This window comes from Macaca mulatta, chromosome 10 (assembly GCF_049350105.2).
Source record: "Macaca mulatta isolate MMU2019108-1 chromosome 10, T2T-MMU8v2.0, whole genome shotgun sequence".
Taxonomy (NCBI): domain Eukaryota; kingdom Metazoa; phylum Chordata; class Mammalia; order Primates; family Cercopithecidae; genus Macaca; species Macaca mulatta.
In genome coordinates, this window is record NC_133415.1 from 101,751,617 (window position 1) to 101,774,214 (window position 22,598).

General features: G+C 43.6%; 1 protein-coding gene across 5 annotated transcripts in view; it reads left to right on the forward strand.

Annotated features, from left to right (window-relative positions):
- ARFGEF2 (ADP ribosylation factor guanine nucleotide exchange factor 2) overlaps positions 1-22,598 on the forward strand; it is a 114,394-nt gene that overhangs the window by 11,086 nt on the left and 80,710 nt on the right. For 3 of the 5 annotated variants that reach the window (XM_015148796.3, XM_028828499.2, XM_015148797.3), the window contains exons 2-6: positions 6,033-6,063; positions 6,692-6,815; positions 16,166-16,312; positions 17,554-17,733; positions 18,396-18,630. In XM_015148796.3, the coding sequence (XP_015004282.2) occupies positions 6,033-6,063; positions 6,692-6,815; positions 16,166-16,312; positions 17,554-17,733; positions 18,396-18,630 (717 nt within the window). Of the gene's footprint in view, positions 1-3,155; positions 3,230-6,032; positions 6,064-6,691; positions 6,816-16,165; positions 16,313-17,553; positions 17,734-18,395; positions 18,631-22,598 lie in introns of those variants that run through there. The other 2 variants (XM_077951974.1, XM_077951975.1) reach the window with 1 other exon arrangement.

The following is a 22,598-nucleotide window of genomic DNA, read 5'->3' on the forward strand; positions in this document are numbered from 1 at the left end:
GGCGGTGTCAAGAGAATTATCTGCACTCTCGGTGCCTAGTTATGGTTTCTGGGGCATGTGGGGCTAGGTTTTTTTTAATCACTCCCATTTTTTAGAGTAGGAAATAAAGATTCAGGGAAGTTGGCTGGGCGCGGCGGCTCATGCTTATAATCTCAGCACTTTGGAAAGCCAAGGTGGGTGGGTCACCTGGGGTCAGGAGTTCAAGACCTGCCTGGCCAACATGGCAAAAACTTGTCTCTACTAAAAATATAAAAACTAACCGGGCATGGTGGTGCGTGCCTGTAGTCCCAACTGTTTGGGAGGCTGAGGCACGAGAATTGCTTGAACCCAGGAGGTGGAGGTTACAGTGAGCCAAGATGGTGCCACTGCACTCCAGCCTGGGCGACAGAGTGAGACTTCATTAAAAAAAAAAAAGATTCAGGGAAGTTTAATAACCCACCTGGCATCATTCAGCTAATAGATGTCCATGCCAGGACTTGAACCCAGCTCTGTCTCGCACCTGTATCTTTTCTTTCTGCCACATCAGGCTGTGCCATGCTATCTGTGAGGCACCTGCCACACACACTTTTTCCCTGTTCCTTTTTCTCCCTCCTTTTTTTTTAAAAAAAATTATTTATTACACTTTTAAGTTCTAGGATACGTGTACAGAACATGGAGGTTTGTTACATAGGTATACATGTGCCATGGTGGTTTGCTGCACCCATCAACCCATCATCTAGGTTTTCAGCCCAGCATGCATTTGGTATTTGTCCTAATGCTCTCCCTCCCCTTGCCTCCCACCCCTCAACAGGCCCCAGTGTGTGATGTTCCCCTCCCTGTTTCCATGTGATCTCATTGTTCAACTCTCACTTATGAGTGAGAACATGCGGTGTTTGGTTTTCTGTTCCTATGTTAGTTTGCTGAGAATGATGGCTTCCAGCTTCATCCATGTTTCTGCAAAGGACATGAACTCATTTTTTAATGGTTGCATAGTATTCCATGGTGTATATGTGCCACATTTTCTTTATCCAGACTATCATTAATGGGCATTTGGGTTGGTTCCAAGTCTTTGCTATTGTGAATAGTGCTGCAGTAAACATACATGTGCATGTGTCTTTATAGTAGAATGATTTATAATCCTTTGGGTATATACCCAGTAATGGGACGGCTGGGTCAAATGGTATTCCTGGTTCTAGATCCTTGAGGAATCACCACACTGTCTTCCACAATGGTTGAACTAATTTACACGCCCACTAACAGTGTAAAAGTGTTTCTATTTCTCCACATCCTCTCCAGCATCTGTTGTTTCCTGACTTGTTAATGATCTCCATTCTAACTGGCCTGAGATGGTATCTCATTGTGGTTTTGATTTGCATTTCTCTCTCTTTTTTTTTTTTGAGACGAAGTTTCCCTCTTGTTGCTCAGGCTGGAGTGCATTGGCACAATCTCAGTTCACTGCACCCTCCGCCTCCAGGGTTCAAGTGATTCTCCTGCCTCAGCCTCCTGAGTAGCTGGGACTACAGGCATGCACCACCATGCCCGGCTAATTTTTTTGTATTTTTACTAGAGACTGGGGTTTCTCCATGTTGGCCAGGCTGGTCTCGAACTCCCGACCTCAGGTGATCTGCCTGCCTCAGCCTCCCAAAGTGCTGGGATTGGAGGCATGAGTCACCACATCGGGCCTTGATTTGCATTTCTCTAATGACCAGAGATGATGAGCTTTTTTCCATATGTTTTTTGGCCACATAAATGTCTTCTTTTGAGAAGTGTCTGTTCATATCCTTTGCCCACTTTTTGATGGGATTGTTCCTCTTTTAATGGAAAAAAAAAAAGATTGCATTATCCAAATATATCAAGAACCCAACTTTTAGGTTGGGCTATATGAGACTACTGCTATTTGAGCATTTCCAGCCTGGGTGAGAGGATAAGACTCTGTCTCCAAAACAAAAACAAAAACAAAAGGTGCCGGTGTGCTTCAGACTGTGCCTTCTCTCCACCTGCACAGGCTCTGTCCTGCTCCAAGCCTCCATTGCTGCTAGCCTGGATTATTAGCAGTAACCTCCTGACTGGTTTCCCTGCTTCTGTCCTGGCTACCTTCCTCTTTATCCTCACAGCAGTCAGAGTGATCTGTCCGAGGAAAAGTTGAGTCAGGCCACCCTCTCCCAGCCCCTCCCTGGGCTTCCTCCCATCCCTTACAAAGATGCTGTTATCATCTGGGCCCCTACTGGGCCTAGTGGAGAAGACTTTTCAAAAGTGTCTTTCTTTCTTTCTCTCTCTCTCTCTTTTTTTTTTTTTAAGATGGAATCTAAGTCTTTTTACCATGTTGCTCAGGTTGGTCTGAGCTCCTGAGCTTAAACTGATCTGTCCGCCTCAGTCTCCTAAAGTGCTGGGATTACAGGCATGAGCCACGGGGACTGGCCTCAAGATTTTTTTTTCTTCAACAAAGAGTAGTTTAGAAAGCGCAACAATTCCTAATTCTTGTGGGACTACTTAAGGGTAAATTTAGAAAACTAAAGAAAATCTGTGAACATAGGATTTGCAACTGAAGTTTCTTAGGTTTCTGCAGTTGCTCTTCCAGGTAGCAACTCTTTCCTGGTCACAGGAGAGGGCTGCTCTCTTCGGTCCCTGTGCCCTGCACTGCTGCTGCTGCCAGTCCTGTCAACCCTTGCTCATTCCCATTCCAAAACCGGGTTTTACCTTTGCTGTGCTCATGCCAGGCTGGAAAAAGGGTTTGGGAGATTTCAGAAGGCTTGTAAACTAGCTTTCCCAGCTGGACGGGTTCACAGAGTAGTAAAACACCAGTATTTTGAACCATGGTTGTAGCATTCATGGTTGGTATCAGTGCTAGGAAAACCACACATTTAAACTCTTCTGCGTTTATAGTTTACAGAGTAATTCGATATGCTTATTTGAGAGTCAAGGTATCCAGGAGAACACAGACTCTGGAGCCTGATTTTCTGGGTTTAAGTCCAATCTCCAGTACTTAATAACTTGTAACCTCTGTGGATCTTGATTTTCATCTATAAAATTTATAATGGAATTTGGCCTTGAACTTCAGTCCTCTGGCTCTTTAGTTCTTTGTTCTTTGGCTGGACAACATTTTGCTTATAGAAAACTTGATGCTTTGTCCTCATAGCACTGGTCACAGTCCTTAAAAGCCACTTTTATCCCCTGCAGGTACTTTTCTGCAGCCACTGAAGCACTCTCTCCTCGGCTCTTCTCCATCCCTTAAAGCAGAATTGGCAAACTGGTAACTTCAGAGCTAGGCAGCTTACAAACCAGTCTTATTTAAGCCATAATATTTTTTAAATGTATTTTTTATTGATACATATAGCTGTACATATTTTTTAAGTGCATTGATAATTAGATGCTTTCTTATAGTCAAATCAGGGTAACTGGGATATTCATCACTTTAAATATTCATTTTTTCTTTACATTAGGAACATTTGAATTATTCTTTCCTAGCTATTTTGAAATGTACAGTTGGTTAATGTTAACTGTAGTCATCATACTGATCTATTGAACACCAGATCTTATTTTTTCTATTTAATATAATTTTAAAACAATTGAAGGTGTTTGAATTGCAATCAGAGCTTTCACTTAAAATCTGGATTTCGACCTCTGGAAAAATCAGAACAATTAGCACCTGTGGGCTCAGGGACTCTAAAGATTCCAGTCAGCTGGAACTGAGGAGCTGCCGCACCCCTTCCTGTACTGGGTGGAGAGGGGGTCCTGTCTTTCTTTGATCTTACACCCACCGTGTTTTTTCTTGACATTTCCCGCCTGGCCTCCATGGGCCTTTGTAGTTGGTGTAACTTTTGTGTTTGGTTTGTTTTATGTTTTTTTTTTTTGAGACACAGTCTCGCTGTGTCGCCCAGGCTGGAGTGCAGTGGCACCATCTCGGCTCACTGCAATTACTGCTTCCCAGGTTCAAGGGATTCTCCTGCCTCAGCCTTCTGAGTAGCTGGGATTACAGGTGTGTGGCACCACGCCCGGCTAATTTTTGTATTTTTAGTAGAGATGGGGTTTCACCATGTTGGTCAGGATGGTCTCAAACTTCTGACCTCGTGATCTGCCCGCCTTGGCCTCCCAAAATGCTGGAATTACAGATGTGAGCCACTGCGCCTGGCCTATAGTGGCATTTCAAAACAGATTGTTTTAGAGCTCACAGGCCAGCACCAACTCTAGCAAAGACCTCATTGTTTCAGATAGGTTTAGGACTTAAACTTGACTCTAACAAGGTAACAGTGATTGGAAGGAAAACTTACATTTGAGTCTGGGCAGGAGCACCCAGCTGGCCTATCACAGAGTGACATATCTTGTCACCCAAGCAGAGCCTTAGCATTATAGATACGGGTTTCTAAAAGCTGATCGCGTGGCTGCCAGCCTCACGGGCTGGATCTCCCACAACTTCATGGGTCTCTGCTAGTGGAAGCTGGATCATTTCCTTTGTGAATTCTTTTCCCTGAGGGGCAAGATCCATGCCACACAGCTCTCTGACCCTGTGTGTCACAACCCTTATGGTCCATGAGCAAAATGTTTGCTATTAGTTATTTAGGCATTTCTCTTCTGTTTTCTTATGTGTGTAATAAGATATACAAAGTCAGGCTTGAAGGTTAGAAATTGCTACTTCCAGTGAGTCAGTTTACTTGGTTTTCACGTCTTCAAGTTGAGTCTAGAATGGAGTTATCTAAGAAAAGGAAATTTGCAACCTTCAGTACTATGTCCTGGGGTTGCTAGGATAACTAGTGCCATATCCACACTACTGGCTCTCTAGAGATTGTGTAAAGGAGGGTGGCCTTTTGGAGATGATCTGAATACATGGTATTGAGAACAAACATTCCCATGTCTGATTTGATAGTACGTGGGTTTGTGGGTCTAACATGTAGAAATACATTCAACTGAGTGGATGTGGGGGGAATTCTGTGTATTTAGACAGGGTGTTTTGTTGTTTTAATGACACAAAACCTTGTTTTCCTGGAAATAAGACTATCTCTGAGATTGTGATTTCTGAAAAATGACGCTATTCCTGTAACCCTGCCAGTGTAGTTGTAACCTCTATGGTTAAGATTTTAAAATTAATTTTAATTCAAAAAAATTACATGTGCCTTACTTAGCACAATGTGAATGTACTTAATGCCATTCAACTGTAAACTTAAAAGATGGTTAAGATGGCAAATTGTAGGTTATGTATATTTTATTATAATTGTTTTTAGAAGTGCTGATTAAGAAGAAGTATATATGCTTATCATAGAAAATGTCATAGTAGTAGGTCCCACTACTTAGACAACTTTGAGTATTTTATGCGTTTCAATACTTTGTTGTATCGGTTTCCGGTCTTCTGTGCATATTTGCACACAGTTGAGAGGTTGTGATATTACCATGGTATTGTGTCAGCTAACTGTCATGAACATGCATTCTGCAGAACAGGAAACAGGTAAGAACATGGGCTGTAGAGCCAGAAAGCCTCGGTTCAAATTCTGGCTCCCTAGTTCTTGATGTGCAACAATAGCCAAGTTACCTAACCCTGCTGTGCCTTGGTTTCCTCATCAGGATCATTGCTTCTCATCAAGAGCAGTTTTGCTCATGAGACACTTGGCAATGTCTAGAGACGTTTTTGGTTTTCAAGATGGCAGAGAGATCAGGGGTGCTTCTGGTATCCAGTGAGTGGAGGGCCCGGATGCTCCTAAACATCCTAGAGTGCACAGGGCAGCCTCATAACAAAGAATTCTTCGTCCCCAAATGTCAGTGGTGCCAAGGCTGAGAAACCCTGCTCTAAATGAGATGGATATTATAATAGTATGGACCCCATGGGATCGTTGTAAGGGCTAAGTGAGCTAAAACACATACAGTAATGCCTAGCCAGTCACTCCATGTAAGTGTTAGCTATTATTATTGCTGTTACAATTATGTCTTTCACTTCATATCAGCATTTTTGTATTTAAACATCTCATTAACATTCTTTTCAGTGGTCTCCAGATATATTTTAGTAAAGTTTTCCTTTACATAAATGTTACATGTTCCTAATGTGTTTTTTCTTCCTTCCTTACCAGATGAAATTAAAGCAGAAATAGAAAAGCAGAGGTAAGCTATAGCACTACCTCCGTGCTGAGATATGGCGTGAAGGGAGTAGGTAGCAACTCGGGGAACCCCTTTCTCTGCTTGTTTTCTCATATTTCTAATCCTCAGGGGTGGCACACACTCTGCAAGCATGGTGCTAGGCACACAGCACAACTCTGTATATATTTGAACTGATGATCGGTTCACAGGCCTCAGTATTTGTATACTTGGAGGGAAGGATCAAGATTGAGGTAATGCTGTTGTATCTTTTCTTGACAGAAGAGGCAAAGCCCTTGTCTCTTGTATGGCATGCTTCCTTAGGCATGAGGACAGCTTGCTCCATGAGTGGCTCCTCCTGATCTTCATAGTAAGGAAGCCGGTTAGTCACATTTCAGAAGTATAACTCTGGCGTGGCTGCCACCAGGATTCAGTCCAGGATGTTGTTAATTCAGCATGCCAATCAGAGAACTTGCTCTCTGCATGTGGCACTTTAGTGGTATTTTTCCTAATATATGTGTTCAACTTTTAATGTCTAGCCCCAGGATATTGTTTGCAGGCACTTTTAATTAAATGGTTGCAGGTGGAATGGGAAGTTAGAGTAAGGTGTAGAAAATTCATTTCTCCTCCCGCCCCTCTCTTGCTTTTCTCCTAGGCTTGGCACTGCTGCACCACCAAAGGCAAACTTCATTGAAGCTGACAAGTATTTTCTTCCATTCGAGCTAGCTTGCCAGTCCAAGTCCCCACGGGTAGTCAGCACATCCCTCGACTGCTTGCAGGTACCGTGTTTCAACTTCGTGTTGTCAAGGGGGTTCTCTCCAAGCCACAGTTGGTCCTTACACAGAACTATGCTGGGGACCACCCTGGCACTCAGTGCTCTCAGAGGCGATACAGAAAGGAGCAGTTTGATGTATTCTTTTTGGAGATCTCATGAGGGAGGGAAAAGAGAAAGGTGTGAGCTCTTCAGCTAAAACCAGAATTGTTTCCCCTAGAAATATCTTATTTGTTCATGCCTTGTGTATGTTTTTCTAAATGAAACTTTTAGCATTAATTGAAATATTTGACACACATGGGCACAAAAGGCATTTTTATACAGCCTCTGTCTTATCTTTTCCTTTTTGTAGAGATGCAGTCTTGCTATGTTGCCCAGGCTGGTCTTAAACTTCTGGCCTCAAGCAATCCTACTGCCTTGGCTTCCCAAAGTGCTGGGATTACAGGCATGAGCCACCGCACCTGGCTCAACCTCTTTTCTTTTCTTCTCTTTTCTTTTCCTCCCTTTCCCTTTCCCTTTCCCTTTCCCTTTCCCTTTCCTTCCTTTTCCTTTCTTTTTGAGTTTTGCTCTTGTTGCCCAGGCTGGAGTGCAGTGGCGTGATCTCAGCTCACTGCAATGTCCACCTCCCGGGTTCAAGGGATTCTCCTGCCTCAGCCTCCCGAGTAGCTGGGATTACATGCACCCGCCACCATGCCTGGCTAATGTTTTGTATTTTTAGTACAGATGGGGTTTCACCATTTTGGTCAAGTTGGTCTCAAAAGACTCTTTCTTAATGGCATTAAAATTCATATCAAATAGAAAAATAGAGACAGTCGAATCTATTGTTTTTGGTAGTTATGTGCTATAAAGTCACTTCCCATACTGAATTAGCAAACATTGAATCTTTGTTTCTAGAGGAACTACAGGGTTAGGTTCCTGCAAGCCTTTAGTCTTCATGTGGTTCTTTTTAAAGAGACTATCTAATATCTATTGTCGATGCATTAACATTGAACTCAGGGGCCACAGTGCTATAATGCATGCCTGAACAAAGCTTATCTAACACACATAATTTCTCCATGAGGCACATCACTACCTTCTTGCTGTTAGGAACACTGGAAAGCATATCAGCACACACTTGGGGTCCATTGTAAATAGCAGAATCACCAACAAGAAGCACCAAAATGCAAAAAACACAGCACTAAATACACCACTTAAAAGGTACTTGTTTGCAGTAGGAGAATGAAACAAGGAGGCATAGTGTTGCCTTGTTTGACCTCAGCCGGGAACATAAACATCAAGTGATTTCAAATTTTTTACTGCTCTGCGCATGTCTACAAATGACCAAAAAAGCCCCAGAAGTATTGATTTGGGCTTAGAAATAGATTTTAGTGAGTAGGTGCATTTGCAAGTATTGCTGCAAATAATGAGAACTGACTGTATTTAGAGCCACAGGTAACTTTGTTGCAAATTACCTTTTACTGAAGAAGAAGCAAGGGTAGAGAAGTTAAGGCGACTTGTCCAGTAATATATAGGTAATACGAGAAACAGGACTATAACTTGGGTTTCTTAATTCCTGGCCCATCATTCTTGTACTTTTGCTCAAGACCTACTCCTTAGGTTTCTGATTACCCCAAGGAACATTTATTCTCTTTTTTGTTTATTTCGAGTCAGGGTCTCACTCTGTTACCCAGGCTGTAGTGCAGTGCCTTGATCATAGCTCACTAGAGCCTCTAACTCCTGGGCTCAAACAATCCTCCTGCCTCAGCCTCCCAAGTAGTTGGGATTATAGACATGAACCACCACACCTGGCTCACAGAACATTTATTCTTGACCTCAGTGGGCAGTCCACATCAATGAATAAAGTTTAGTAAATTTTAAAAATATGTTGAAGTGATCCACAGTTTGCCAGCACTTTCTAGAACAGGAATGGTGACCAGATTCTATATTCTGATTGCTGTGTAGAAGAGGTGTCTGAAGGCTCATCCAGCTTTCTTGAGAAAGAGTGCTGTGATTGACTGATTTTATCTACCAAGGCACAGGACTGCAAAGTGGCAGTGGGCATGCCACGTTTTTGGCATCTCTGGTCTAATATTTACTCTATTAATCTCTCTTCTTTGTTATGTGTACTTGAGAATTGATGAGAATTTCTTCACAGAAGCAACTCTTCCAAATGCAAAACCATTTTGTTATTCGATGTAATTCTGTACAGATTGTCCTATGTGAGACATACAGTGAGCCAAGAATTGTTAAATGGCAGGCTTCAGTCCTACTTCTATCCTAAAATATTTTTTGCTGTGAATGTGTTCTGAGGAAATTTGGCAGAAGTTGAATTTTAGTTCTCTCCCCATGTTAAGGTTTTCTTTTGAAGAGAGTGCTGATAATTAATGTAATTGACATTCTAAGAACAGTGGCTGACATGCATTGAGCTCTTAGCCTGTGGGCCCTGCATGCTTCATCCACTGTACTGTGTATAGACCCCTTGACAGCTCTCTGAGGTACTTAACTCTTGTCCTCATTTTAGAATCAAAGAAACCAAGGCTTAGGGAATGAAGTGACCAGCCTAGTCCAAGGTAGGCTGGAGTGCAGTGGCGCGACCGCAGCTCACTGCAACGTCAAGCGATTCTCCCACTTCAGCCTCTCAAGTAGCTGGGACCATAGGCATGCACAACCACACCCAGATAATTTTCTTTTTATGTTTTTTGTAGAGACAGGGTTTCACCAAGTTGCCTAGGTTGGTCTCGGAACTCCTGAGCTCAAGTGATCCTCCCGCCTAGGCCTCCCAAAGTTTGGGGATTACAGACGTGAGCCACTGTGCCCAGCGGGTTTCTAGGACTTCTTGACTCTGTGTCTGTGTTCTTAACCAGGGGTCATCAGCTGTGGGCCATGAGCCAAATTTGGCCTACTGTCTGCTTCTGCAAATAAAGTTTTATTGGAACACAACTGTCTTAGTCTGCTTGGGTTGGTGTAACAGAATATCATAGACTGGATTTCTTCAACAACAGACATTTATTTGTTACAGTTTTAAAAGCTGGGCAGTATAAGATCAAGGTACTGGCTGATTTGGTTCCAGGTGAGGGTACCCTCTTTCTGGCTGCAGACAGCTGTGTTCTCTTGTGTCATGGAGACAGAGCTAGGTCTCTGGTTTCTTGTTACAGGGCACTAATCCTGTCATGAGGGCCCTACCCTCATGACTGCATCTAAGCCTGATTATTTCCCAAAGGCCCAATCTCCTAATACCATCACATTGCAGGGTTAAGGCTTCAACATACGAATTTTAGGGGGACACAAACTCTCAGTCCGTAACAACAGCTATGCCTATCGTTTATTATCTGTGGCTGCCTTCCTGCTACTGTGACCTAGCGGAGTGGCTGTAATGGAGACCAAATGACCCGCAGAGCCTAAACATTTAGTATGTGGCCCTTTATGGAAAAAGGTTGCCGCTCTTCACTGGCCCCTGCTCTTAACTGTAACCATGTGGTTCTGGTCTGTTTAATAATAGAAATTGTTTGTTTCTGGAACTCCTTGTATCTGTGTATGATTTCAAATGGAAACACTGACACCCTGCCTTATTTCAGCCTACTGCAAATCTTTAGTCTTATGGGGTATGGTTATCTCTCTTTTTAGTATGGAAGTTCTGGTTGGGTGCAGTGGCTTAGGCCTGTAATCCTAGCACCTTGAGGCAAGAGGATCACTTGAGGCCAGGTATTTGAGAACAGCCTGTGCAACATAGTGAGACCCCATCTCTACAAAGTAAAGTAAAAATAAAAAGTTAACTGGGCTGCACGGTGCACACCTTTAGTCTCTTACTCAGAAGGCAGAGGCAGGAGAATTGCTAGGGGCCCAGGAAGTTGAGGCTGCAGTGAGCCATGATGGTAACACCTAACTCCAGCCTGAGTGACAAAGCAGGACCCTGTCTCTTAAAAAAAAGAAAAAGAAAAAAAAACACACAGAAAGGAATGGAAGTTCTCTGAGATGTAATAGGTATACTAGAATTTCTTTGTTTAGTATACAAAATGAATCATCCTTTTTATGACATGAGAAAGTGACTCGGTGCTCCCTGGGCTACTGAATGGAAAAAATGTGCTTCCCCTTGGTGGCTGCCCTTGCCAAGCCTGTTTGACTGGCTTTTACCAGTGTGGGTAAGGTAACCTCTGTCTTGGAAGTCGAGGGGCAATATCTGGGGGTAAAGTTTGGTTTGGGCAGAATTGAAACCAGCTGCAGATACATCCGTGCTGTGCCCTGCCATTCTTTGAGCTTGGTGCAGCAGTAGGAGTGGCAGAGGTGCTTTTGGGATTGATTTGCCATAAGCACAGTTAGCCCAGGCTCCCTCTCCACTGGGAGAAGCCTGGAGACTTCCCCTGTGTCTTGCTTCTACCAAGTGATAAAGATTCTGCCTTCCCTTCCTCCAACATTTGGTCTGCTACACACTTCCCCACAGTCAGGGCTAAGTGTACAGAGGGTTAAGGTCAGTCATGTCTAAGCTAGTAAGTGGTCTCCAAGTTTTTCTGGTAATATATCAATTTTATATATGTGTGTGTATATATATATATATATATTTTTTTTTTTTTTTTTGAGAGAGAGAGGGTCTCAGGTTTCATTCTGTCAGGCTGGAGTGCAGTGGCATGATCAGGCTCACTGTAAGCCCTACTTCCCCAGGCTCAGGTGATCCTCCCACCTCAACTTCCCGGGTAGGTGGGACCACGTGCTAATTTTTCTATTTTTTGTAAAGGCAAGGTTTTGCCATGTTGTCCAGACTGGTCCTGAACTCCTGAGCTTAAGCCTACCTCGGCTTCCCAAGGTGTTAGGATTACAGGTGTGAGCCACTGTGCCCAGTCAGTTTTCCTTTTTTTTTTTTTTTAAGAGACAGGGTCTCACTCTGTTGCCCAGACTAGAGTGCAGTGGCTTGATCATAGGTCACTGCAGCCTCAAACTCCTGGACTCATGCTATCCTCCCACCTCAGCCTCCCGAGTAGCTGGGACTACAGGTATGTGCCACCACAGCCAGCTAGTTATTTTTTTTACTTTTTGTAGAGACCTGGGTCTCACTTTGTTGCCCAGGCTGGTCGTGAACTCCCGGCCTCAAGTGAATAATAAAACCATTTTTGAGGATATCCTCCCAATATATTCATATTTCTTTAATTTAAAATTATAGGTTAGGGCCGGGTGCGGTAGCTCACTCCTGTAATCCCAGCAGTTTGGAAGGCCGAGACGGGTGGATTGCCTGAGCTCAGAAGTTCAGTTCCAGCCTGGGCAACATGGTGAGACCCTGTCTCTGCTAAAAATACTAAAAATTAGCTGGGTGTGGTAGCACGCACCTATAATCCCAGCTACTCGGGAGGCTGAGGCAGGAGAATCACTTGAACCCAGGAGGTGGAGGTTGCAGTGAGCCAGGATTGTGCCACTGCACTCTGCCTCCAAAAAATAAAGTTAAATTATGGGTTGGGCGTGATGGTTCACACCTATAATCCCAGTGCTTTGGGAGGCCAAAGTGGAAGGATTGCTTGAGCCCAGGAGTTTGAGACCAGCTTGAACAACATAGTGAGACCTCATTTCTACAAAAAAACTCTTTATTTACACATGTTACTGTTATTAAAGTATATATCTGGCCAGGCGCAGTGGTTCATGCCTCTAATCCCAGCACTTTGGGAGGCCGAGGCAGGCGAATTGCCTGAGCTCAGGAGTTAAAGACCAGCCTGGGCAACATGGGGAAACCCCGCCTCTACTAAAAATACAAAAAATTAGCCAGGCATAGTGGCATGCGCCTGTGGTTCCAACTACTCAGGAGGCTGAGGTGGGAGGATCACTTGAGCCTGGGAGGCAGAGGTTATAGTGAGCAGAGATCATGCCACTACACTCCAGCCTGGGTGACAGAATGAGACCCCATCTCAAAATAAGTAAGTAAATAAAGTACATATATTGTAAAGCATGCAAAAATATATCTTTGCAAAGGACAATTAGAAAAATATAAATAAAATTCTAACATTTTCTTTTTACATCCCAGTGAAGGCTACAGGAAACCATTAATCTAAGCTGCCCTGTTTATGCTACAAACATTATCTTTTAGCTCTCATTTTCAGAAAACTTTAGATTTTTTAAATGCACATCGAAAAATCAGTTTTTTAATTATATAAGTTGTACATGACTACATTTTCTGTTAAAAAGTTTTTAGAACTTTACAGATAAAATGAAGTTCCTTGGGCCACCAGCCCCAAACCCAATTGCCTGTTCAGGTGTATAATTTTCTCTTCTCTTCTCTCTCTTTTTTTTTTTTTTTCAATAAATGATATCACTTTTACAAGTTTCTCTGCAGCTTTTTACATTCGACACTGTTATTAGGCTCTAGCTATATTGCTCCATGTGGATCTAGTGCATTTCTTTTGACTGGCATATGGTGTGTCGTGCCACCATTTCATCTATCGCTCCCCTGTACGGAGGCATTCACACACAGAGTTACAGTGAACATCTCTGTGCAAGCCTCCTTGGAGACATGCCTCAGTTTCTGTGGTCAGAGGTGACTCTTTGGATTCCTATCACTGAGGCAAAATAAATAGAACCAACTTCAGAAGAGACCAGTGAGGTAGAAGATTTAATTTGTACCAAATATATTCATTCATGTGAGTGGGATAACTTGTAATATAGCTTACTTACTGCAACCTCTGTTTATTACTAAGTATGTCCTATTCTGTACCAACAAACCAACCATATAGCATTTTCCTTCATGCAGTGAGTCCTATAAAGGCCTGTTATAGTGGATTATATTGTCATCATCTTCCACTCCATGGCAGAATGTCCCTGTGCAAGCCCTGATTCATGTGTCAGTGGGCCAGCTGCCCAGAGGCCTCCCTCCGTGTCCCTCTTCCCACCGCTCATGGCGTTAGCAAGGAACAAGGTGGGGACATCTACCTGGAGGACAGTGGGAGATAGGGGGCAGTATCTACAAGTCACACATGGCCCTACAGGTCCCAGTTAGAACTTTGAGCTTTGGTGTGCTTCCCTGGAGAATGTAGACTCTATGAGAAAAATAATTACATTTGTCTTACTGCTGTATCCCCAGTGCCCAGAACAGGGTCTGTCACAGAGAAGGATGAGAAAGCAGAACCAGAGATCCACAGGATACAGGAACTCTTCTTTCTCCTGGCCTTATCTCACTGCGCAGATGAGGGGGGAAGTCATACTTAAAACTCTTTCTGATTTGAAGGGTAATGTGCCCCTTAAGAAGTCTATAGAGGGGAGGATACTTTCTGTCCTTTTCATACTTTAGTTAAAGTACAAAAGTAGTAATCCATGTCCAGCTTGCTTTGTGGCATCAGTATTGGAGCCCGCTTTTCAGCATTCACATTTGAGGAGTTCCTAGACCACCCCACTTGCAATCCAGTGCACAAAACAGACTTGAGTCTGTTAGATGTAAGAACAAGCAATGTCAAAACCAGAGCTCATTTTCCAGGTAGACAGCCCTGCCCTCCTAGGAAGCCTGCACCAGCAGCAGCAATGTGAGGGGTGAGGTAAAGGGCATCTGGACTTGACCTTCACAGGCGACACCCTCCACCTGGAGATTTGGGGGTTGGACTTGAGCAGCAGAGTGTGCGCAGGCCTCTCTCCTGCTCCTTCAGTTGCTCCATCCAGTAGTATTGCATTTCTACTCTCAGCCACTCTCTCAATCCATTTTTCTTTCTGCTTATTGAATGGTGACACTTCACTAGCTAAAGAAGGGGAAAAGCCATTGAGAAACAGTGTCGGACCTCTGCAGAGTGGCCAGTCTTCCTCCCACAGTGGTGGCTGCTCTATAGATAACCTCAGGACCCTGAGTCCCCCTGGTATGAGCAGAAGCATGTGACCAGCTAGAAGCCAAAAGGAGAAAGAACAGAACAGCAATTGTAGGAGTCTTCACCAAGTCACTGGAGGCAGAGAATGCCTTAGAGTTCACATGTATATGTGCCAGATGAGTGATTCTTTTATCTAACCAACCATCAATATAACCTGGATAGCTTGGAGAAAAACACTGATCTCTGGGCTCCACCTGGAAGTTCTGCTTCAGTAGGTCTGGGTTGGAGTCCAGGAACCTGTGTTTTTATTGAGCTCCCTCAGGTGATTTTGTTTCTCAGCCAGGCTTAGAAATCATCCTCCTGCTGACCTTTTAGGTTCCTTCCAGCTTTGTCCTCCATGCTGACATCCCAGTTGTGGGTGAGGTGGCACAGACCGATCTGTAACCTCTCAGAGAGGGCAGGTTCCAAGCAGCTGCTCGTGGGTGAAACACACTACTATTGATGTAAGTGTGAAATGCAGTTATTTTTTTGCAGATGAAGTTTTTACTTTAATTTTTGGAAAATACATTAACACGATTCAACATTGAAAAAAATGAAAAGATTTACTACAGAGTGTCTTAGTCCCACCCTGGCTCACAGCTACTTAGTTCTCCTCCCTCAAGCAATTATGTTATTAGTTTCTTAGGTATCTTTCCATTGAAAGAAGATACATATTCACACACACATATATATATATATATATATGTATATATAAAAACAGCTTTTTGAGATAAAATTAACGTGCATACAATTCATCCATTTAAAGTGTAATTCAAGCCAGGCGCAGTGGCTCACATCTGTAATCCCAACACTTTGAGATTACAGGCAGGAGGATAGCTTGAGCCCAAGAGTTCAGGACCAGTCTGAGCAACATAGGAAGACCCCGTCTCTACAAAGAATAAAGAAAAATTAGACTAGCTTGGTGGCATGTGCCTGTGGTCCCAGCTACTCAAGAGCTGAGGTGGGAGGATTGCTTGAGCCTGGGAGGTGGAGGCTTCAGTGAGCCATGGCCGTACCACTTCACTCCAGCCTAGGTAACAGAGTGAGACCCTGTCTCAAAAAAAAAAAAAATATATATATATATATACACACACACACACACACACACACACACACACACACACACACACACAATTTCGTGATTTTTAGTTTATTGACAGAGTTGTGCAACCATTACCACAACCTAACTTTAGACCATTTTTATATTATCATTGACAATCATTCCCTGTGTCTCCCTACGCCACCCCCCTAACTCTAGACAACCACTAATCTTCTCTCTGTCTTGAGTATGTATAGCTTTTAATTCCTCAGGTTTGTAGAGATGGTTGCATACTGGGGAGTGCTCTATACCTTGCATTTTTCATCGGACACTGTGTCTCCATTGCAGGCATCTTTTGCTGTCAGGTGACAGGACGAGGGTTGTGGTCACAGAGTGGTTATGCCTGCCTGGCTCCTGGGGAGCAGAGGACTCTGTAGGAACTGGAAGTGCCTCTCTTTTGCTGTTGTGGGCCGCCACAGAAGGCCTCAGTCCTGGCCAAGCAGAAATTTATAATCTCTGTTCTTTCTCTCTATTTAGAAACTCATCGCATATGGGCACATCACTGGCAACGCCCCCGACAGTGGAGCCCCTGGGAAGCGGCTGATCGACAGAATTGTTGAAACCATTTGCAATTGTTTTCAGGGCCCTCAGACCGATGAAGGGGTTCAGTTACAAATAATTAAGGTATACCTATTTGTTTGCCTGTCTGGTTTTTAAATTAGAAAGCAAGTCCCTGTGGGAATCTGGATTTCTAATTTACCATGTGTTGTCTCAGGTGGTGCTGAGGTGGAACAGAAAAATTTAAGCATCACTTAGATCTTTTGTTAGGTGTCAGAATTTATTAGCATGAACTGAGACAAGAAAAATGGAACCAGGTGTGTTTTCAAAGTAAACCTTTCAGCTAATAACAATGTAAATTGCTTGTGAACTAAATTGTCTTGAAATCCTCTAGTTAACCCTGGATTCCCAGTCTGTATTTCTCAGTGGGTCTTTGTTGATATTCTTATCTCTGACTTGCCTCTGTCCTACTTCCCTGTTCGATTTCTGCTGCCAAGAATGGTTTGGCACAGATAGTACCATCTGCTTGTCTGAGAAAAGGATCAGGACGGGTGTAGCCAAGGATCCAAATCTTAAGTCCTGAAAGTATTAGCATTATGAGGGGAGGGCTCCATGCTGGATAAACCTTTCTTAAAGCTCTCTTGAAAACCCACCAGGGAATTGGGAAACTGACCACCATCGAAACATGTATTTTCTGATTAATCTGGGTGAGATCACTTTGGAGTGTTACATGTCCTGAGATAATTGTCGTATTATTCATTGTAGGTTTTTCAATCAGTATTAAATAAAATTCAGAAGTTAGGCTTTTTTTTTTTTTTTTTTTTTTTTTTTGAGGCAATCTTGCTCTGTCGCCCAGGCCGGGGTGCAGTGGTGCAATCTCGGCTCACTGCAGACTCCACCTCACAGGTTCAAGCAGTTCTTGTTCCTCATCCTCCCAAGTAGCTGGGACTACAGGCATGTGCCACCACTCCTGGATTATTTTTATATTTTTAGTAGAGATGGGGTTTCACCATGTTGGCCAGGCTGGTCTTGAACTCCTGACCTCAAGTGAACCACCCTGCCTGGCTAGAAGTTTGACTTTTTAAAAAGTGAGCCAGTAGAAAGTCTGCTTCAACACAATTTATTCATTTCCAGTGATTTGGATTTCATAGAACTGTTCATTGTTTTTCAACTAACAGCCATAGGAGTTGGCTCTTGATAATAATCATCTAGTTTAATTTGCAGAGCCATCTTACAATTTATTAAAAAAAACACACACATACACACAAAAGAAAAACAAAACCAGACCCTGTAGAAAAGTGTGGCCATAGGAGGGCAGGAAGGTGATGTGCGTTCCTGATGGTGAAGGTCGCGGATTTCTGTTTTAGGCTCTTCTGACCGCAGTGACTTCCCCACACATTGAAATTCATGAGGGTACTATCCTGCAGACGGTGAGGACATGTTACAATATCTATTTGGCCAGCAAAAATCTCATCAATCAAACCACTGCCAAGGCTACCCTTACTCAGATGCTCAACGTCATTTTCACCCGCATGGAAAACCAAGTGGTGAGTGACAGCACTTACGTGCTAGGGGCAAGACATCATTGCTCTCTGAACTCTCATGTGTGACCTCGGTGCCTGTGAAGATTTGCTAGCATTTTAAAGGTACTCCTTCTGCCTGTGGATTCTCTGTACTGTGCTTTTGTTCTTGCTTTAAACATCAGAGAAACTAACGGGTTTTGAAATTTGTGTTCAGAATTTGTTTGGAGATTGTCAAAAGAATTTCCTTTTAAATATGTTATCCTTGTGGCTGGACTTCTTTCTTTTTTTTTTGGAGAGAGGGTCTTGTTCTGTCGCCCAAGCTGGAGTGCACTGGCATGATCACGGCTCACTGCAGGCTTGACCTTCCCAGCTCAAGCAATCTTCCCACCTCAAGCAATCTTCCCACCTCAACCTCCCAAGTAGGTGGGACTACAGGCATGTCCCACCACACCCAGCTAATTTTTTAATTTTCTGTAGGGACAGAGTTTCACCATGTTGCCCAGGCTGGTCTCGAACTCCTGGGCTCAAGAATTCCTGCTGCCTCAGCCTTCCAAAGTGCTGAAATTATAGGTGTTAACCACCGCGCCCAGCCCAGGAAATTTTTTAAGTAATAGACTGGCATAATTTTTCTTCCTTACCAAAATGCTGAGACTATTTAGATTGTATCCCTCTTTTGTTGCCTTTAGTTGCAGGAGGCCAGAGAACTGGAAAAACCAATCCAGTCAAAACCCCAGTCCCCTGTGATCCAAGCTGCAGCAGTATCCCCAAAGTTCGTTCGTTTGAAGCACAGTCAGGCACAAAGCAAACCAACAACTCCCGAAAAAACAGATTTAACCAACGGTGAACATGCCAGGAGTGATTCTGGAAAAGTAAGCACAGAAAATGGACATGCGCCCAGAGAAAGAGGCTCATCACTGTCAGGTACGGGCTGATACGGTATGGCTCTTTTTCCACGTGTGAGAGGGAATCAGCCTGTGTGAGGGGCGGAGGAAGCATATGTCATAACATCTGCAGGAAACCTCTGATAACAGCTTGTCTCTTTCTGGGTCTTTCCCTTTGCTTTTCTCTTAGGGAACACAACCAGCGAGGCATGATGTTGAGTGTCCCATTGTCAGCTGTGCTGTTTTCTCTAACTAGTACTGGGATGTATCTAGCTGCTACTTCTTCATTTCAGCCTCAGTGCAACAGGTTCAGGTTGGGACACTTACCTTTCAGTAGTTAATTGATTGGGTGATTAGTTACTCAGTGTCCACAGGAGGACAAGGGCTTTGATTCTGATGTCTACACTGGATCTCCGTGCCTTGCCAAGTGCCACTCATAGATATCCGTGGAAGGAGCCAGAAGGTAGCAGGTGGATGGATGGATAGACATGCTCAGATAGCTTTGTTTTCTTCTTCTGGTGACCATGTACATCACTTGTTTTTGTTGGGTTTTTAAGTGAGAGGCTAACCGACACCTGATTATATTCTCAAAGTAAATGAAATACTAGATTGAGTTGTTATGATACGTCTAACTGTTCATATCTCTCTCTGGGCAGTTTGTAGGAACCAGATCCAAAATTGGTATTTTTTCAGGAATTTCCTTTCCCAAGTGATTCTGTCAAATGCTTCTTCACTCAAGCAGGTTGTTCTATACAAAATATCTGACCTGTCTTCTTAACTGATCTAATTTCTTCTTCATCCACATTGCTGATAATGATTTCTGTTGGTAGTATGTTCCCTACTGGAGTGCACATATTTGAGCAGGTTTTATTCCTTTATAATTTAACAGACTGCTTGATGTACATGAGAACAGACCAAGTGTTGTTGCTGGAATGTTGTTCGGTATTTGTTTACTCAAGGAAAGCACAAAAGAAAAAATTGCCACCAAGAATGGTGTTTGTCTCAGGGTGAGCGCGGAGTTGCCATCTACTTATTCCTGCTGTCGAGAGTCCTAAGGAAGGTGCTCAGCATCCCCTGGCCCACCCTCTGTGTCTGTCGTCATCTTTGCCTTTGTAACTCTCTAGGAAAAGGACCAGGTTTTTACTGTAACCCTTATTAAGGTGTAATCAGTCAATAAATGTTAATATTTAAATGCACTGTAATAAGCATAGCTGTGCAGATATAAAACCAAGTCTCTATGAGCTGCACAAAAGTGCTTCCACTTTAGCCCATTTTCTGTACAGCAGCCAAAGTGATCTCTTAAAAGCATGAATTAGAACATGACCCCTGCTCAAACCCCTTTGATAATTCCCCATCCTGTGCCATTCTGACTGAAATCTATGCCCTGTCCTCGTAGCTTATACCTCTCTTTCTCTTTTTTGCTACACAATTCACAGGTGCCCTTTCTGGTTATTGAAAGGCTGTGCTTGTTTCTGCCTGAGTGCCATTGCACTTACTGTCCCTTCCCTGCCTCTGAACCCCGTTATCTTCAGGTATCTCAGTTCAGACTGAGAGAGGCTTCCCTGATCAACTTCTGTAGCTCCTCGTCATATCTGTCCCATTATCTTTTATTTTTTCCATAGTACTTACAATACCTGAAATTACTGAAGGGTTCTGTTCACTTGTTCCTGGACTGAAACCTAGGCTGCCCTGCTCACCACTATATTCCCAACACCTAGAATGGTGCCTGGCACACGCAGCAGACATTGAGCAAATACATTTTTTGAATGAATGGGGAGAAAATGTTATTGCTAGAATACAGTTTTGCAGAAACACAGTAACTTGAAATTCTGTTCTAACAAAGAGAAAATAATTTACAGTTAGCATGTTGCTGTGGATTTTGTGGCCAATACTTGGTGCATCCTATGAGATTTTTACAGGAACATGGGAATCAGATTGCCTGGGAGAAGCAAACCCCAGACCTGCAAATAGTGGGTCAGAATGGAGGTGTGCTGTAACCTTTAAAAAGAGCAAGTGGACTGGGCGCCATGTCACACACCTGTATTCCCAGTTACTTGGGAGGTTGAGGCAAGAGGATCACTTGAGGTCAGGAGTTTGAGGCTGCAGCGTGTCTGTGAATAGCCTTCTGTGCTCCAGCCTGGGTAAAAAAGCAAGACCCTGTCTCTCAATAAATAAACACCCTATCTCTAAATCAGTCAGTCAATCTTAAAGGAGCAAATGACTTCCAGTTCTCAGGACTGGGCTCTAAAGAAAGAACAGGTCCTTTAGAAGAGGGAGTTGAACAAGGCAGACAAGAGAGACAAGTACCCAGGGCTGGAGTCCAGGCCTCAAGTACCAGTGAAAGGCCTGAGCTCTAGTGCCTCTGTGGCTATTATTTTTACATATTACTAAAGTGTGCGGATGTTGGACACAACCATGGGGCTCTCCCACAGACTGTCCTGTAGTAATCACCGTCACATAGCTAACTGTAATGGACACTCACTGTACTGCTGACTCGGCATTCAACATAATGTTTTCCAGTTTAATTAACTGGGAACCCCTCCACAGCCTTCCTGGGGTAATTTGCCTCCCATGTTATTTGTGTAGATGAAGATAATTCACCAGTAGACCTGAACATCTGTGGTGGCTCATGCCTCCAATCCCAGCACTTTGTAAGGCCAAGGCAGGCAGATTACTTGAGGCCAGGAGTTAAAGTTTGTTTTTAGGATTCAGACTTTTAACTCCCAACATCAGACATCAGTGTGTGTACATTTTTACAGATACCATGTAGAATTACCTATGTGTTTGTGGATTTCTTAACTCACCTTTTGCATTTTTTTTTTTTTTTTTTTTTTTTGAGACTGAGTCTCGCTCTCTTGCCCAGGCTGTAGTGCAGTGGTGAGATCTCGGCTCACTGCAACCTCCGCCTCCCAGGTTCAAGCGATTCCCCTGCCTCAGCCTCCTGAGTAGTTGGGACCACAGGCTCACACCATCATGTCTGGCTAACTTTGTATTTTTTAGTAGAAACAGAGTTTCACCATGTTGGCCAGGCTGGTCTCGAACTCCTGACCTCAGGTGATCCACCCATCTCGGCCTCCCAAAGTGATGGGTTTACAGGCATGAGCCACCGCGCCCAACCAGGATCTTTGTTTTAGACGGCGATATGTTCCAAATGCCTGGAATTGTGCGGGACACATAAACACTCAGTTTGTTGACTGAATGAATCTTACCGCCTCACCATCCCTCATGCTCCCTATTTAACTGGACAGAGAACTCAGACTCCTCCCATTTTTTCCTCATTATTCTTAGCATGTGACTTCTATCCTTAGGGTCATCTATGGCTCAGGATCCTGTCGTTTTGTTCCAGGTAGGAAGAAAGAGGAAGAGGTAGGACTAAAGAACTCTGCCAGCTGAGTCACTCCTCTAAAGAGGAGTCTTCTGGAACTTGTTGCCACCCCTGATAACTTACGCTTACCCCTCATTGGCTATAACTTCATCACATGATCACCCTTTCTGCAAGAAAGGCTGAGAAATGTAGGCACATTCCCTCCCAAAACAAAATTCAGGATCTGTTAGGAAGGATATGAGTTAGGGAACTGGCAGTGCCTACCAGAGAGTGTTCTCCAGCTGGCTAGAGAGGGAATGGCAGCAAGGTTTCTCCTATGTGAACCTAGTCAAGGTGGCCCTCTTATTTGGCTTCAGGACGGAGTCTGAAACAGGTAGGGTCTGGTGCCTAATCAGTAATGGTGGTGACATCCCAGGGAACCAGCAGAACCTGTGTTTTTTGAGTAGATTCTTTGTACCTTTCAAAGATTTGATTTGATTTGCTTATCGAACACTTTCACAGCATGCTTGAAACTTAGATACAACGGACTTAGTAGTGGTTATCACAACATCCAGCAAAGACTCTTCTGAGACCTGTCCAGGGCTGTCAGGTCAGCAAGGGAAGCAGTCCACGGTTCCTGGGTGGAGTCTTCTGCTTTGGAGCTTCTATTGGGGTTTTTCCTTAGCAGCTCCCTCTTGAGGAAC